The sequence below is a fragment of the Grampus griseus genome (assembly GCF_964374135.1).
Source record: "Grampus griseus genome assembly, chromosome: 8".
Classification (NCBI taxonomy): Eukaryota; Metazoa; Chordata; class Mammalia; order Artiodactyla; family Delphinidae; genus Grampus; species Grampus griseus.
Genome location: NC_139002.1, coordinates 55944284 through 55961803, shown reverse-complemented (window position 1 = coordinate 55961803; position 17520 = coordinate 55944284). Strand labels below are relative to the sequence as shown.

At 41.6% G+C, this 17520-nt stretch overlaps 1 protein-coding gene across 3 annotated transcripts in view; it reads left to right on the top strand.

The window, feature by feature from the left end:
* UVRAG (UV radiation resistance associated) overlaps positions 1 to 16759 on the top strand; it is a 315025-nt gene extending 298266 nt beyond the window's left edge. For 2 of the 3 annotated variants that reach the window (XM_082661186.1, XM_082661188.1), the window contains exon 15: positions 14714 to 16573. In XM_082661186.1, the coding sequence (XP_082517312.1) occupies positions 14714 to 15416 (703 nt within the window). In that variant the 3' untranslated portion in view covers positions 15417 to 16573. Of the gene's footprint in view, positions 1 to 14713; positions 16574 to 16637 lie in introns of those variants that run through there. The other variant, XM_082661187.1, reaches the window with a different exon arrangement.
* The last annotated feature ends 761 nt before the right edge of the window (positions 16760 to 17520 follow it).

Sequence of the window (17520 nt, the reverse complement as noted above, 5' to 3'; positions counted from 1 at the left end):
AGTTCAGTTTTTACTGACTGTAAAGCTTCACAATTAACAGTGGAAAGAGCACTGAATTTGGGAATCAGAAAACATAGGCTCCAACTTCAGCTCTTTCCTTTAATTTTCATAAACTGTTTTTGAGTATCAGTTTTTTTTTAATGGAGTTAATAGCACCAGCTGTATTTCCCAAGCATAATTGTACAAAACAAATGAGATAATGTCTGTCCAAGTGGTTTAGAAACTAAAAAGGACTATACAAAATATTATTAAGTATTATTCATGCATTTAACAATTCATTAAGGGTCTCCTCTGCATATAGCACTATTCAAGAGATAAAAGAAAATTCAGAAGTGTTAGATTTGCCCTGCCTTTGCTTAGTTGACAGTTGTTTAGTTTATAATCTGAATGAGTACATAAGACAAATATTTTGAAGAACAAGACTTGCAAAAATATTCTCATGCGTTGTTCAGTCTCACTGTTGTGTGGGACTTAAGAGCCTGAGCCCCAGCTTCAGTGGACAGTCCGTTACAATGATGGCGCTCAACCTTGCACTAACTTAACTTGATGTTTTAGGACCAGGTGTGCCGTTTTTATAGAGACCGCATGAATTTCAGTGACCTTAGTGAGAAAACTGAGGAGAAGTATCCTTGGCTGTTCTGCAGCTTGCTGGGATACTTCTGATTCCCTCCAGCGTTTAATGATGCGACTTTGCGAGAAGCAACTAGTGGCTTTATGTAAGGTCATATCATTTCAGTGGTAAAATCTCTAGGTAGTATTTCTGCTGACCTATTTCTGATCTAGTTCTCTATTCCTTTCTATAAATAGAATAAAACTCGATCAAGCTTTTTTGAATGAACAAACGAATAAGAAAGAAAGGAGCTAAGAATTTTGACACATGTTAAGAAAATGGGCTTTTTCAGTCAGTTAAAAATAATGAAAATCTAGAGCAAGTGAGCCAGTCTTTCTATAAAACCAGAAGGTAGTGATATAATAATTCAGCTCTTAAGGCAAACCATCCACCTGTGAAAATGAGACCCTATCCAGCATTAACATTTTTTTAAAGCCTTACTTTTTAAAAGCAGATCTATCTTCTCTCCTTCCCTCCATCATTTGCTCATGCTGAATTCAGAACTAGTCTCTAGCAGGTGACCCCCGAGGGACTTAAAAACCCTGTTGTCTAGCTGACGTTGGTTTTTAAATTTAGATCAAATGACATTGTGTTTGAAGTCTCAAGAGCACTACTTAAGGTAGCTGTATCATATGGGCTTGCCTTTCAGAGTGCTCCTTGCAGGCTGGCATCCTTAATAGGAAAAGTGAAGCCTGGTCAAAAATAAATGAAAAAGAAAGTTTTATTGGAGTTATTTACTCTAAGACAGCTATTTTAGACGGAACCTTGACAAGTCATCTCATTGCCTCCAGACAGGAACACTCAAGGCATATGGGTATCTATAGTATTTTAAATGACCTTGGGGGACGAGGCTCCTTCCATAACTCATTCCAGAGTTTAAACACCCTCGCTTCAGGAAATTCTTCCCTATATTTAACTTACAGGCCCCCTTCTGCGGTTAACACCCATTTCCGCTTTTTTCTGTCCCCAGTCAGGATGGAGAACAGCTGGCCAACATCCTTTGTGTGCTAACCCTCCATCAGTGAGGAAGTCATTTGGGCATCCCTGGGCTGCTTTTCTCAACCTCCAGCAACCAAGTCTTTGAACCAAATTGAGGTCTTTTTCCGTTTTTATTTGTGCCTTGTCTCTCTCTCGTCATTCCTTTTGATTATCAATGAATAAAATTTGGAAAACGTAAAAATATACAGACGAGGGGAAAACAATAGCCCTATAATCCAGGGAGCGAAACCACTGTTAAGTTAGTCAGTTTTCTGTGTGTTTCTTATGCAGTTGAGATCATGTCATCTATACCAGCCCTGAAATACAGTCTGATCCACATATATAGAAACTTACATTTTCTGGCAGCCACATTGAAAAAAGGTAAAAAGGAATAGGTAAATTAATTTTAATTATAGTTTTTATTTAATTCCAATAAAATATTAAAATGTAATCAGTATTTTAACTATTAACAAAATATTTCACATTCCATTTTTTATACTAAACTGTCTAAATCCGGTGTATATTTTACATTTATAGCACATCTCAAATCCAGCTGGCCACCTTGCAGGTACTCAGTACTGTGTGACTAGTAGCTATAGTGCTGAAGCACAGTCCTCGCAGTTGTATATGCTGCTTTTTTGTCTATCATATCTTAAGCCTTTTACGAATGGTGTTACAAAAATTTTAGCATCATTTTAGTGGCTGCATAATAGTTCATCATTTAGACTTACTATAACTGTATCTTTAGAAAGTTTTGTTCTTTATGTTATAAGTAACCCTGTAGTGTTCTTTTTTTACTTCTTTTTTACTTTTATATCAACTGTTTCTCAACACATTGCCAAAAGAAAAATAACATAAATTATTCCTTTTGGGTGCAACTAATCAAATCCACTTATTCATAAAACAAATATATCCACTTAGCATCTGCTGTATACTCTGTACTACATTAGATTGGGAAGTGGAGTAGTGGATTTCAAGGAATAGAAGACCAGGTCCCTCCCACACATTGCTTACAAGACTTGGCTCCACAGTTGGACTGCACACATATTGTATTTTATTCTGACTTAAATAGCCTTCCCTTCATTTCTTACTCCCCTCTGCCCCTACATATACACACACAGCCTGGTTGACTCCCCCTTATGCTTCAAAGTGCCAGTCAAAGGGAGCCACCTCTGCTGAGTCCTCTAGGTGACTGCTGGCTCCCTCCTCCATTATACAAAATGTATATACTGTGTACAGAGCACCATGGTGTTCTGGTTATTGGCTAACTCTGTCTTCTCTACTAGAGTAGAAACTCTTTAATGATAGAAACCTTATCTTATAAGCCTCTTTATTCCCAGTGCCTAGCAGACTGCCAGGGCAGTGAATGTGGATGTCAGTAATATCTAACTGAAATACTTGTTGAAATACAAGTGATGATATTAAGCATCAGTTGGATAATATAATTACAAGTATTGATCAAGGAGTTCAGAGTTCAGAGAGCACACTTTAAATTGGCATATGGTTGAAGAAGGCTTTAACAAAGGAGGTAGGACTTGAATTGGGCTTTGGAAGATGATCATGCTTAAGTGAATGGACGGGCGATATCATGTTCTAAGAAGCCTCTTTTTCAGGAGGAATTCTTTAGCGTGTGCTAAGTATCAGCAGATAAGCATTTTTCTAGATCTAAAACACTATAGTAAGTTTCAAGAAGGCTGTAGAGATATGGTCTTGGCCCATCAAAAACTGTCAGGGCGGGGCTTCCCTGGTGGGGCAGTGGTTAAGAATCCGCCTGCCAATGCAGGGGACATGGGTTCGAGTCCTGGTGCAGGAAGATCCTACATGCCGCTGCAGAGCAGCTAAGCCCATGTGCCACAACTACTGAGCCCACGCGCCACAATCTCTGAAGCCCACGTGCCTAGAGCCCATGCTGCACAACAAGAGAAGCCACCACAATGAGAAGCCCGCACACCACAACGAAGAGTAGCCACGGCTTCCTGCAACTAGAGAAAGCCTGCGCATGGCAACAAAGACCCAACGCAGCCAAAAGAACAAACAAACAAACAAAAAACAAACTGTCAGGACTTTGCAGAATTAGAAATTACCACTGGCTGCTTCAGTATGATCTTTGAGTTTAAGCTCTGTTTCAACTTTGGAGTTGTTAAAGGTCGTTTTATATGATGCTTGTTCAATAATCCTTCTGGTAGTGGACAGTTGTATATAGATAATAATAAGTATGTCATTATAGCTAATATCAAATGACCATTACTGCAAACTAGGCACTCTTCCAAAGCATTTTGAATGGATTATTTAGTTAAGTCATTTAATCCTCACAACAGTCAAGTGAATTAGGGCCCATTATCCCCTCTCATCTTACAAATGAGGAAACTGAAGCACAGAGAGGTTTAAATAACTTACATGTAACACAGCCATCAAGTGGAGGAGCTAAGATTTGATCCCAGGCAGAACAGCTTTAGGGCCTCTACTTTAACTTCACCCTGTACAGCCTCTCTTATAACTATGTTAAAAATAAAATGTTTTATACAGGGATCATTTAGCATCTTGTGGTTCCAGAAAAGGAATCCTATTATTATAACCCTCCCCTATTTTTCTTCATTCCTCTGACGGCTCCTTGTCTCATTTGCAGGCTCCTCTTCTTCTACCTCATCATAAAAGACTGGAGCTCCTCAGGCTCAGTCCTTAGCCCTCTTTTCTCTGATTTTTTTCTTCACCACCCTTGCCCAGTGATCTTATCTACAACTATCATTTTAATTATCACCCACACTGAAAGGAAGCACAGTGTAAATCTTCAGCCCAGATCTCTTTTCCGATATCAGACCTCTATTCAGATTGCCTCCTGGACCTTTTCACAGCACATTCTGTGTGCCCTTGTTTTTTTCTTCCTGTCTTCCACCCCAGCCATCACAAGCCTCATGGTCTTCCAGTGCTCTGTTTTCAGCAAATGGAATCTCCATCCATTCTTTTACGCTGGCCAGGAAGGCAGCTGGTTCCTCCCTTTCCCTCTTACCCCCATATCCAACCTTCACAGCCTCTGCTGATTTCCCCTAATATGTCTATTTGCCTGTATCTATACATTTCCACTCTGGCCCAGGCCTCCATCATCTCTCACCTGTACTACTGCACAGCCTGTGGTCCCCCAGCATCTGCTCCAGACCCCCTCCACTCTGTTCTCCAGCTTCAGTGAGAGTGTACCTGTCAAAATACAAATTAATCAGTCAGTCTCTTTCTTTCTCTCCTTACCCCCCTAGATAGATACACACACACACACACACACACACACACACACACACACACACACACACACACACACACACACACACACACACACACACACACACCCCCCCCCCCCCCCCCAGCCTAAAACACTTTAATGACTTAAATAAAGAGAAAAATGCTAAACATGGCCTCTGGGCTTCTGCAGGGTCTACACCTTGTTTTCCCCTTCAGCTTTATCTTCTGCCGTGCTACTCTTCACTAGATGACCTTTAGGGTCCTCAAACGTTCTCTCTCTTGACATATGCTATTCCTTTTGCCTGGATGCTCTCACCCACCCACCCACTCTTTACCTGGTGAAGAAGTCTACTAGCCCTTCGAATCTTGGCCTCTGCTGGGTTAGTGGCATAGCATGTGTCAGAGGTTGTCATTTTGCATTTATATCTATAATTCTGTGACAAATGTCTATCCTCTCCCACTTATAAGCGCCACAGAAGCAGGAACCATGGCTTTTTCCAATCACTATTGTATCCCCAGAGTCTAGTGCACAGTGCCTTGTGCATAGACACTCACTATATATTTAAATGAGGGAGTAAATAATTTGTTAATATGTTCTGTTAATATACATAGTTTATACTGCACCTCTTGCAGTAGTACAGAGGGCTACAAAAAATAAGGTTCCCGAGACATTGTCCCTGAAGTCCCACAGTCTCTAAGCAGTGATTAAATGATGGCTAACTGTCATTTAAGCATTTCTTCCAAAGGCCTCCAGCATCTCTGAAAATGGTGGCAGAGCTATCCTTTTTTCTTTTAAAATAAACAACTAAGGCCCCATGTTTCGGTTCATGTCAGGGCTTATTAGAAATGTGATGGTGGTTCAGCTTTAGCAGTGTCTTTCAAAAACTTAATTTCATAGATTCTGTCATTGGCCTCTGGAGTCTAAAGCTTCCTATAGCTCTCTCTGCAAGTCTACTTTTTAAATTCTGACCAAGGTTTAAATTTCCCTATCAAGTTCTTTCTGGGGCTGGGCTGTGACATTGCTATTCCTCTGGTTTCCCTGGCAAAGGTCGTTTGTTTTTTTTTTTCTAGTTTCAGCATAAACACTTTATCACTCCCATGTTTCAGGTGCTATCTAGACACTCCGAGGGGTCATCAGGTATCCTTCCTGGCATCTCTTTCTGTTTCTGCAGACCATGTTACAGTCCTTATAATGTTTGTTGCCTTGCCTGGCTGTGATTTCAGTACGTTAAATTTGTGTGATGATTTCTTAAACGGAAAGCTGATGGGTGAAGTGGTTGACCTGCCAGCTCCTGAGACCTTCTGTCTCCCTGGAGGATCACTCTCTATTCCCTAATCCCAGGGAACTCAGCCTTGAAGGAACCAAGCTGGCTTCCAGGTGGGCTCCATGCTGTGGGAACCCCCTCCATGCTGTGGGAACCCCTTCAGCCTCTGTTCATAGCGTGTGCTGGGACCTTTCTTTTCCAAGGTGGGCCCTGTTGCCCAGGACCACGGAGGCCCTCACATCACAGAGTCTGGGGAAATGGATTTCTTCAGCTTGCCTGTTTTATCCTTTGCCTGTGGAATTTTCTCTTTCACAAATTCGTCTCTCCATCAGAACTCACTTTAAATAAAATCTAAAGGCTCCCTTGTTCAGTTATTCCTTTTTAAACTCTGTTTCTATTTAGTCAGGCTTTGGCAAGAAAACTTCTAAGCGGAGCCCAGGGGAAAAGTGACCATTGGCACAGATTTTAGCCTGTGCTTTGGGCCAAGATTGTTTCTGTTTTTATTGTTTCTTGTTTTTGTTAACATCCAGGGCACAGATTAAGCACTTTCCCTTATCTGTAATGGTGAGAGACCTTTAGATCGCTTGCCTTTGGCCAAGATTCTGCATGCTTAAAACTATTAACCCCCAGCTACCTCCTGGGAGATAAGATCTAGCTGTTCAATTTGGCTTTTCCAAAAGGAGGCTGTGTGCTTCTACTTGATCTGAGATAGAAAAAGGAGAAAGGTAAATCCCAACCTTTGCCGGATTTTCAAAGAGGTTAGTAGCCTAATTTATGGGTTGTCTTTTTTTTTTTTTAAACTAACTTTATATTGTAATTTCTCAGCTGCCAAAAGACGTAATTCTGCCTCAGCTTCGCCTTGGCAACCTGCTTTTGGCACTCTGTGCAGCCCTGTCGTTGCTCTGCATTATTTAAGCAGTAATCTTTAAGAAGGTGAGAAACTATTATTGCTTTTTAGCAGAGTTGACATGCTATTGGCGCAGAGTAGTACCTAGAGCTTCAAACATTTCTAATGGCTGTAAACCAACTTAAACACCTCCATGTAGATGTCTCACTGCCATGAGGTCATAGTTTGCTACAAGGGGGAGAAAGAAGAAGATCAAATGTTATTTTAAAGTGTGGGTTGTTGTTTTTTTTCCCTTCTTTTTAAGTATTCTTATTCCACTGAGTTGTGGCTGTAGGTTTTGGCCAGGATCCAGACAATCAAGATTTAGCATTCTGACCAGCTGTGATCTAGTAATGTTCCTCAGAGGAAACATTTTGTAGGAGGGAAAGACACATATTTGAGACTGTGAATTGTACTCCTTCCTAATACTTTACAGTGTGAGACCTGGTTGTAGACAGATAAAACAAGCACAAGTGAATCTGAACGAGAACAGAGGGAAAAAAAAGTTTTCAAAGAGCTAAAACTTCACTCCAGCTTGAAGAACTCTCTTGAGGTGGGAAATCTTTACATTTTCTCTTTATTTCACTTTTCCCTAAGTCTTCACATTCATATCATTCCATGGCAGAATGTATTTCTGTTCATAATTGATACTTAGAATGCATTAACGTTCTTATAACGGCATAACAAGCCTTACGAAGTAAAAATGCCACACAAACTTAATGTAGGCAAGAAGAGAAGAGAAGGAAAAGGTATCAAGCCACTTGACCTAAAATGTATTATTCTGATTCTCACTCCTCCCTCAAATAGAAGTAGAGTGTGTTTTGGTGGCCAGTCCTATGGATTGGGAGAGAGAAGGAAATTAACATTTTTCAGTCAGACTCCCTCTGTTAAAGCACAGTTAGTTGTTTTGTGATCTTAGGCAGGTTACCTAACCTCTGTGCCTCAGTTTCTTCATCTGTAAAATGAGGATGTATACTTCATAGAGATGTGAGGATGAAATGAGACCATGTATAAAGCTGTTAACAGATTACTTATTCCCTAGTACTTCATAAATGTTAGTTGCTATTGTTTTATTATTAATAATTTATGGAGTACCTACTCATTGTACTAAGAATTTTCCTTGTATATTTTATTTAATCCTGACTGCAACAGCTGTTAGATGGATATACCCATTTCACAGGAGAGGAAACATAGGTTCGGGGTAGTGAAGTGCTCCACCCGTCTCCCATATTTTATAATGGTGGAGCTATAGTGAAGGTCTGGAATATTATATATGGGAGATGTGGAAATGGGAACACATTTTGGACCAGTGCTTTACTCACTTGGTTTCCCCTCTCCCAGTCCCTTTTCTGTAAAAAGAAGCTATAGCTTCGGGAAATAAAACCAACAGAAAAGGAAGATGGGGAGAGAGTGGTGGGGCAAGGAGAGTGGAGTGGAATGAACTGGTTCTGCTGTCTCCCGGGTTGGGCTGGCTTCATGGCGAGGTATTCGTATAATGGTTATAGAAGTGCTGAACAGGGTCCTCCTCTTTTAGGTTGGGGAAGCAGAGAAATTCTCCCTCTTATAAAAATTCCCTCTCCCTGAAGCTAAATTCATAAAGAAAAATGACACATCAGAGGTTTGGGGACAACTGGAATGTACCTCAAAGGATTCTGGGAAGCTCTTCTAGTCCCTCAGCATTTGGTAGATCGTGTAAATAGAGGCAGTTGAGCATTTCCACTTGATTCAAAGCCTTTCCCACCCCATGTCCTCAGGAAAAAGGAAAAAGCTGGAATGAAATTTCACATTGGGCAGAATAAACCTTTTGATTTAGTACTTTCTCCCCCAAACTCTTTTACACTTGCCTTGACTCCTTATCTTCTTGCAGGCAGCTCCCTGATGGGTAGGAGTGGAGATGGGGGGTGGGGGTGGGAGGAGCTGAGTTTGTTCCTGCTATAAACATTATTCTGTATAGGAGGAAACAGTAGAAGGAATGAGATCTAGATTCTGGTCGTTCCTCTGCTACCTGTTGCCGTGTGTTTCCGTCTAAGACATTAATGTCTTTGAGCCTCAGTTACCTCTTCGGTAAAATGAGGCTAATACTTTTGGAATCCAGAGCCCATGGAAGCAAATAATAACGACAGCAACCACAATTACAGCTACTACTGCCATTGGTATATATGCCAGGCATTCTGCCAAGGATTTGAAGTGTGTTATTTTATTTAATCCTTACCACAGTCCGATAATCTATTTTACAAAGAAGAAAACTAGAGCACAGAGAAGGTAAGTGACTGCCTACAGTCATATAACTAGCAAGTGGTGAGTTCGACCTTAAGTTATAACTCCAAATAAACAGGATCACAGTTGCCGATCCAGAAGTTTGAGCATCCTTTCTCATCACCACCACCATCTCCAGATATCTCTAGATATAGCTGAAGAGATAACAAAAGGTAACTGACTGCAGTAAATAAGGACAGAATGAAAAAGAAATTAATGACCTTAATTTAGAGAGATCAAGGAAGATTTGGTCCAAAGAAGCCAAATTTAAACCCGACTGTCCTCCTTGACCTCTAAACTCCAAGCCACTTGCCTTCTCCCTCACCATGCTATTGTTGGGATCCTAGGATATCCTTTTTTACTTGTAGCAAAAAGGCTTATTATTAAGTAATTTAACAGTCCCTGATGTGGTTCAGTTATTCAACGACCTATGCCCTGTTTCACTAAACCGTGGCCTAGTAAATTTGTAATTACAATATCTTTGGGTTGTTTTTTAATAAATTCCTTTTAATTGCAGCATTAAACCCCAGATGTCATGTTTCCAGTTTGGACCTAAGCCAAGCTAGGAGAGGCATCCATTCAAGGCAAACAGCTGATGAGAAGAATGTGTGCAGTGAACTGGGTGACTCAGTCCAGTTGCTAAAGCTCAGGCTCTTTGCCCCCATATCTAGTGCCTTAGAACATAGGGACCCTTGGCTGCAGTGGAGGATAAAGAAATGCTACTACATTTCCTGCTGCATCCACTCTTCCCCAGAACACTCAGGTTTACTCTGGTTGTCTCTAAGAGTAGAAATTCCCTGTGAGTTATTCATCACTATTTAAATACTGTACTAATTTCATTTGATAAGTAAATTGTCAATTGCCTTTAAAAATTGGTCTTAATAATTAGTAAATCTAGGCATTTCAACCTCTTCTTCCATCTAGATAAAATAATTATGAAGCCAGACTGTAATCAGACAAAAAGAATCTTGAAACATTCTGGGCATTCTTTTTTAATCTATCATTTGCCTTTTTGGGGGTTTTTTTGTTTTTGCGGTACACAGGCCTCTCACTGTTGTGGCCTCTCCCATTGCGGAGCACAGGCTCCGGACGCGCAGGCTCAGTGGCCATGGCTCACGGGCCTAGCCGCTCTGCGGCATGTGGGATCTTCCCAGACCGGGGCACGAACCCGTGTCCCCTGCATCGTCAGGCGGACTCTCAACCACTGCGTCACCAGGGAAGCCCGCTACCTTTCTCTTTTTAGGCAATAATAGAGGTATAATGTTCCTATTTTTCTTGTAAGAATTTAACTAATACCAAAACGTGTAATGAAGATTCCTTCTAGAAACCTTCTATTAAATATGAAAGTCAGAATTATTTTATTAAAAATCTATGCCTTGGGCTTCCCTGGTGGCGTAGTCATTGAGAGTTCGCCTGCTGAAGCAGGGGACACAGGTTCATGGCCCTGTCCAGGAAGATCCCACATGCCGCGGAGCGGCTGGGCCCGTGAGCCATGGCCACTGAGCCTGCGCGTCCGGAGACTGTGCTCCGCAACGGGAGAGGCCACAACAGTGAGAGGTCCGCGTACTGCAAAAAACAAAACAAAACAACAAAAAGAACAAAACCAAAAAAAAATCTATGCATTGTGTTTTTATACAGAAATACAATAGTTTGTTTTTTAATAGTAAAACTTTAGAAATACCTTAAATCCACAAAAATAAGAAAATGATTAAGTAAGTTATGATATTCCATTCAATGGAGTAGCCATTTAGAATTGTTTACCAAGAGGTTTGAATAACTTCCAACAACAGGATACAGAATTGTATATATATACTGCAAACACAGCTTTCATTTTGGTTTTTGTTTGTTTGGTTTTGTGTCTTTTTTAAATTAAACACACATATATAAAATCAAAGTCTGAAAGGAAAATATCCAAATAATGGTTATTTGATGGGTAATAGGCTTTTGAGTGATTTTTATTTTTTAATATGGTTTATATTTTTTAGTTTTCCAGGGAGTATAAATTATTATAATAATTAAAAATGCATGTGTGTTTGTATATATTTTAATGCAGTCATTCAACACTTGAGCTGTTTAGACCTCAGCTATCTTAAAAATTTGGAACATTGCTAAGATTCTGGAAGTAATAAAAAATTAATTCTGAGCAGCCAAAACTAATGTTACAAAACTCATATAATAAAGCATATCATGCCCAGGATATCTGCTGGTCCATCACTCAAATCCTGTTTACTCTTGCTTTGCACACAATTCTCAAGACATCTACTTTACAAGAACACAGCAAATTAGAAGCAAATGTCAAAAAAGGAGAAGCGCTCACAGGCAAGAGCACTGACTTGGCCACACGTGACAGCCTGACAGTGAGAGAGGACACAGAAAAGCCTGAGTGCAGACTTAAGAACTCGGACTCAGATCCCCGATTCAGAAACACGCCCCTGAAAGACCCATAGTCTCTCTACTATGTCATAGTTAGTAAGACATGTTAATACTGATGGCCCAAAGTTATCAAGAAAATACATTTTTTAATTGGAAAATGAATAGATACATGTATATGTATAACTGAATCACTTTGCTGTACACCTGAAACTATCACAACATTGTTAACCAACTATACTTCAATATAAAATTAAAAAAAATTTTTTTTAATAAAAAAAGGGAAAATACCTTTCTTGTTCAACTTTTTTTAAGATTATAAGAAAGACTAGGGCTTCCCTGGTGGCGCAGTGGTTGAGAGTCCACCTGCCGATGCAGGGAACACGGGTCGTGCCCCGGTCCAGGAAGATCCCACATGCCGCGGAGCAGCTGGGCCCATGAGCCATGGCCGTTGAGCCTGTGCTCTGCAACGGGAGAGGCCACAACAGTGAGAGGCCCACATACTGCAAAAAAACAAAAACAAAAAAGATTATAAGAAAGACTAATAAAAATTTTTGAAAGGTTTCATGGCACATAGCTGCAAATGGGAAAAAAAGACAGTGTGTGATTGTAGGGTAAACGTTAGATATGTAGACGTCCTTATTTGTCTCCGTAATACCTCATCTTCTTACCGTTAAGAGGGAACGTTTTACTGTTTCTTAGGTTTTCTAAATTGTATTTGATACTGTCATTACCCGGGTTCTCATAAAAATCCAGGAAAACTGGGTAAGATCCCAGGTCAGGATGTCAGCAAATGCCGAAGTCTCCATCTCACAAAAGCCTTTGAATCCATGCATCGAAACAGGAGTAATGTCATCAGGGACCTACTGTTGATGCACAGGGAACTCTAATCAACATTCTGTAATAACCTATATGGGAAAAGAATCTGAAAAAGAATGGACATATGTATATGTACAGCTGAATCGCTTTGCTGTGCACCTGAAACTAACAACATTGTAAATCAACTATACTCCAATATAAAATTTTAAAAATTAAATTAAAAAAATACGGGTAACACCCCAGACCCAGAGCTTAGCTATAGGTTGGGTGGCAGCAGGGAGGGTGTCAAGTCATTCACCCTTCGTAGCCATAAGTGGTTAAGCACCTGGCCTGTGGTCCCGTGCCAGCAATAGCACCTTCAGCGTTCCGGGCGGGTTTACCTGGTGCTTCCCACCCCTCATGGGCTGTGGTGGCAGCTGAAAGCGTGGCCTGTCTGCCCAGAATAGGCTGTCTGTGGGTGGTGCTGATGCTGTTTTGGTTTGATTACCTAGGGCCCCTGCAGAATCATGTAGAGAGGGACACTTGTCAGCAAGTAGCAGTGAAAACAAGAAGGCTGGCCAAAATGTGCAGCGTACCCCATTACTGAGTTTTGACAACATATTAACTGAGAACCCAGACTAAGGCCAACAAGTTTTGCTCTGCGTAGTTTTTCTTGAGAACTAAAAACAGTAATTTACTAGTCTACTTGCCTGGTTCTGTGTGTGCCCCAGTGAGCACCCCTAATTAGGAAATCGCTCTTGGCACCAACACTCATAGCCAAGCAAGGGAGCCTGATGGGCACATGGATTAGAAGAAGCCTTTTGGTTGCCTTTCCTCAAGAAGCTTGACGAACCTTTGCTTAGACCACAGGGATAGTCGAGCATCAAGAGCGATCTGAGAGGAGAGGGGGCAGGAGCTGGCCTAAGGGTTTGGGGCTGTAGACACAGGTAGAAGGAACCCGAGATCCTTTCTTCTTTCTCAGTGCACTTACCATGACTGTAATTTGAAAATGTATTATTTCAGTAATTGTGGATGTCTTTCTACTGCAAGATTGGAAGCTCCTCAGAGGCAGGGCCAGCATGTCTTACATCTGTTTCCCCTCCTCAAGGCCTGGAACATGTAGCAGCTATTTGTTGGATAGCTATAGTTTTAAGTCTAACCTCTGCTCCTGCCTGGTACTTGTTTTTGCAAGCCACTTCTCTGTGTGTGTTTCCTCATCTGAAGAACACCAGTCAGATGGATCTTGTGTTTGCACCTCCCTCTGTCTCTGGACCCAGTTTGTTCATATAGTTGTATTGAAGCTGACTAGCGTCAGCCAAGTATGATGTCTAGAACTGTGATTAGTACTCCAGAGGCGGCTTCACTAGCGTAGCTTACAAACTGACTATCATTTCCAGAGTCTGGGTACTCTATTTCCATTAACTAATTATTATTTATTATTTCAGACTTAAGAGTAATAACGTATACCCTGCTTTCTTGATGGGGTTTCTGTGAGGACCAAGTGAAATGATGTATATGAAATAACTTCAGAAACTATAATGCTTTGGGTAGCCAAACAGTGATTATTATTGCTGGCCCAAAAGTATCCTCCTGAGAAGTAACTCAAGTTTGAAGGAAGGTACTGAAGACCAAGTATTGTAAAGTGTGTGTGACTAGCGTTATAAAGGAGAGGTCATTTCCCAAGTTAATTTTTCGTTGAACACACACACACACATACACACACACACACACACACACACACATCTCCTTGGTCCTCTCTCTGCCACTTATCTCATGCAAGGCAGTTAGCATTTGGGTATTGGAAAAGCTATTGATCATTGAGCTATGAGTCATGGGTTTTAGTCCAGCCTCACCCCTGCCTCGCTGAGGTTATTGTGGGCAAGTCATTGAAGTTCTCTGTCAAATGAGGATACCTGCTTTATGAAGGTAAAATACGACTTGAATATTAAAAACAAGAATAAGATATTGGTAGCCCTTCAGACATAAGAAGTTGATCACATCCTCAGATATTTTTCTTTCCAGATCCAGTCCCTCCAGTTGCCTCGACTCCTCCCCTTATGACATTGTCTCTACCCCCCGCCCTACCCTCTGCATATATTTCCGTATATCTTGTATCCTTCTTAAAGGAAGCTCCCAATGCTGAACTCAGAATACTTTATGTTGCATTTTGTATTTGGACACTAAAATTAATACTAAGGTTGAGTATTACCAATTTGTATTATCTCAAACCTAAATATGTTATTTCCTATCTCTGGATCCAGAAGGTTTAAGCTGAGTTCTGAGGTTGAAAGTAACTTCTCATTTTTGTTTGTCTTCTAGCGACAGACATCACACCTCCAGTGCAATCCCTGTTCCAAAGAGACAAAGCTCCGTATTTGGGGGTGTAGATGTAGGCTTCTCTGGGGGGATGCCTTCACCAGACAAAGGACACCGGAAACGGGCCAGCTCAGAGAATGAGAGACTCCAGTACAAAACCCCTCCCCCCAGTTACAGCTCAGCATTAGCCCAGCCTGTGACCACCGTCCCCTCCACGGGAGAATCTGAGAGAAAGACAACATCTCTGTCTTCCTCCTTGGACACCTCCTTGGACTTCTCCAAAGAAAACAAGAAAAAAGGGGTAGATCTGACTGACAGCTTCAATGGAGGCCATGGGAGTGTGAACACTAGCCAGGAACAGGGACAAGCCCTCCCGGGGCCTCCAGCCACAGTCAACGGCACCCTCCTGCCCAGCGAGCAGGCCGGCTCCTCCAGCGCCCAGCTTCCAGGGGGGTTCCACCCGGTCTCCGAAGCCGAGCTCTGCTGTACCGTGGAGCAAGCAGAAGAGATCATCGGCATGGAAGCCACAGGCTTCACCTCAGGCGATCAGCTGGAAGCATTTAACTGCATCCCCGTGGACAGTGCCGTGGCAGTGGAGTGTGACGAACAAGTTCTGGGAGAATTTGAAGAGTTCTCCCGAAGGATCTATGCACTGAACGAAAATGTATCCAGCTTCCGCCGGCCACGCAGGAGTTCTGATAAGTGAAGCGAGCGGACAGACGGTAGGACCAGGATAGAGTCACTGCTTGAAATGAGGATAAAGCTGCACTGGTTACCCTTTGTAATAATTATGACACAAAATGAATATTAATGGAGGATATTCCTCAGAAAAATAGACTTTGTGAATCAAGGAGGGACTCAGGATCATTGTGTATCAGTGGGCCAAAGTTAGACTTTGCTTGCAAGATTTGCTTTTCAGGCCTGACAGTTATTTTAAGGCAGAAGTCTAGCTCTAGTCACCTTATAGGCATTTGACTGCTTTTTTATTTACACTTCTGTGTTATCCTCAGAGGGAAGATGATAATATATAAATAATATAATGAATTTATCTTTAGTTTCTTATAAGCATTTGCCCTCACCATAGTTTATGAAACTTTGGGAAAATTGAATATTCAGTAAAAGGTCTCCAACATCCACTGAAGGATCTTTGGCCGTCCATTAAGTTGATGAGTTAGAAGCACAATGGCCTCCTTATAACCAGGCCCACCTGCCCCTGCCCCTGCTCCCAGACTTCACAGTCAACTTAGCTGTCACCCCGTCTGCACAGTAGATAACCTTGTGCATCCTGACGACTGAGGACATCACATTTGCTGGTTCTTTAATGAAGTTGCCATTACCTTCCACCTCTTCCAGTCAGCCATACCCTTGCTGCAGCCCTCAGATTATAGGAAAGACCTCACCTCTGGTGGATCCCAGGGGATCCTCAAGGACCCCTGAGGTTACTATAGTCAGATGGCCTCCAGTTCCCTCTGGGGGCCACAGTTATGTGGGCAGAGGCTGTTGTCAAAAGCTGGGTGTGCTTTCTGGCAACACACTCACCATACAGAAATCCCTATATGTAAACCCCATGTTAATTTATTAAATTTCAGTTGGAAAGGAAGGCATTGTATATGATAAAATATGTGTAGAGTCAGGCTGTCCAGTGTGCAGACTGCAAGGCAGTTGAGGTAGTTAGATTAAGAGACTAGATGAGGCATAAAATACTATCGGTATGTGTGCAATTGCATAAATATTAAATTATGTTTTTGAAGTACATTTTCATTCCTGGAGCTCAGATATCATTTGCTATTGCTATATACTTTATATACCCAAGGACATCGCCTCAGGGTTGCAAGCTCTTTAAGGAAATTTTATGCTTATATCCGTGTATTGTATAAAGAATAAAAATTGAGTTTACTTCACTCAACCTGATTTTTTTTTTCCCCAGCTTTGAAATTCCTCTTGAACCTACATCTCCGTATGTTACATCGTGACAGCACTAGCCTGAACAAAACCTGTGGCTGTATCTAAGCTAATGCCGTTGACTTCATTTGAGTTTACATATTGTGTGTAGCAACACACCGTCACAGGCGTACTCTGCAGTAGCTCATTGGTCCTCCATAATGACTTAACTCACAGGTTTCATAATCATTTTCATATTTTGTCCAAGCATTCCTGGGCTCAATTATAAACATAGCTACACTGGTAAATGGAATAGTTCATGTTGTTATTTTTCAGGTAAAGAACTCACAAGATCATTGTATGACAGACAGACCCAACCTGCAAGCAATTAAAAGTTTTAACTTGATCTGAAGAAATCCATCTTGCTCCTCTAAACAGGTGGAACTACTCCAAACCCGGAGCGGAAGCCATCTGTAGAGTCATGGCTTCTTTGCAGAGTACTGTCATTCATTTTGGAGTCAGTACGGGTGGAGCTAGACATGATCTTGGATGTACATCAGACTGGGCTGTGGGGTCCTCCAGTGAAGTAACATCTACCCCCCACCAAGCCCAAAAAAAAGAGGTTTTGAAGGACTATATTAGTATTGAACAATGGAAGGTGAATCACATGTGACGTGTGATTCTTCAGATATGGGAGAGACCTTTAAACTTCATGCGAAACTCAAAGACAAGGTGCATTCAATGCAGGTCCTCCAGCCCGGCTTCTGGCATCACCAAGCAGAGGGACCACGTACAGGAGCACCCATAGTTACAGTGTCATCTCAGATTCCACACAGCCAGATAGAGCCTGCAGCTCCGGGGTTCCACCTGTCAGTCTCCCATTTGTGGACTCCCTGATTCTGGGGTTCACAGCCTTTGACCCACACAGC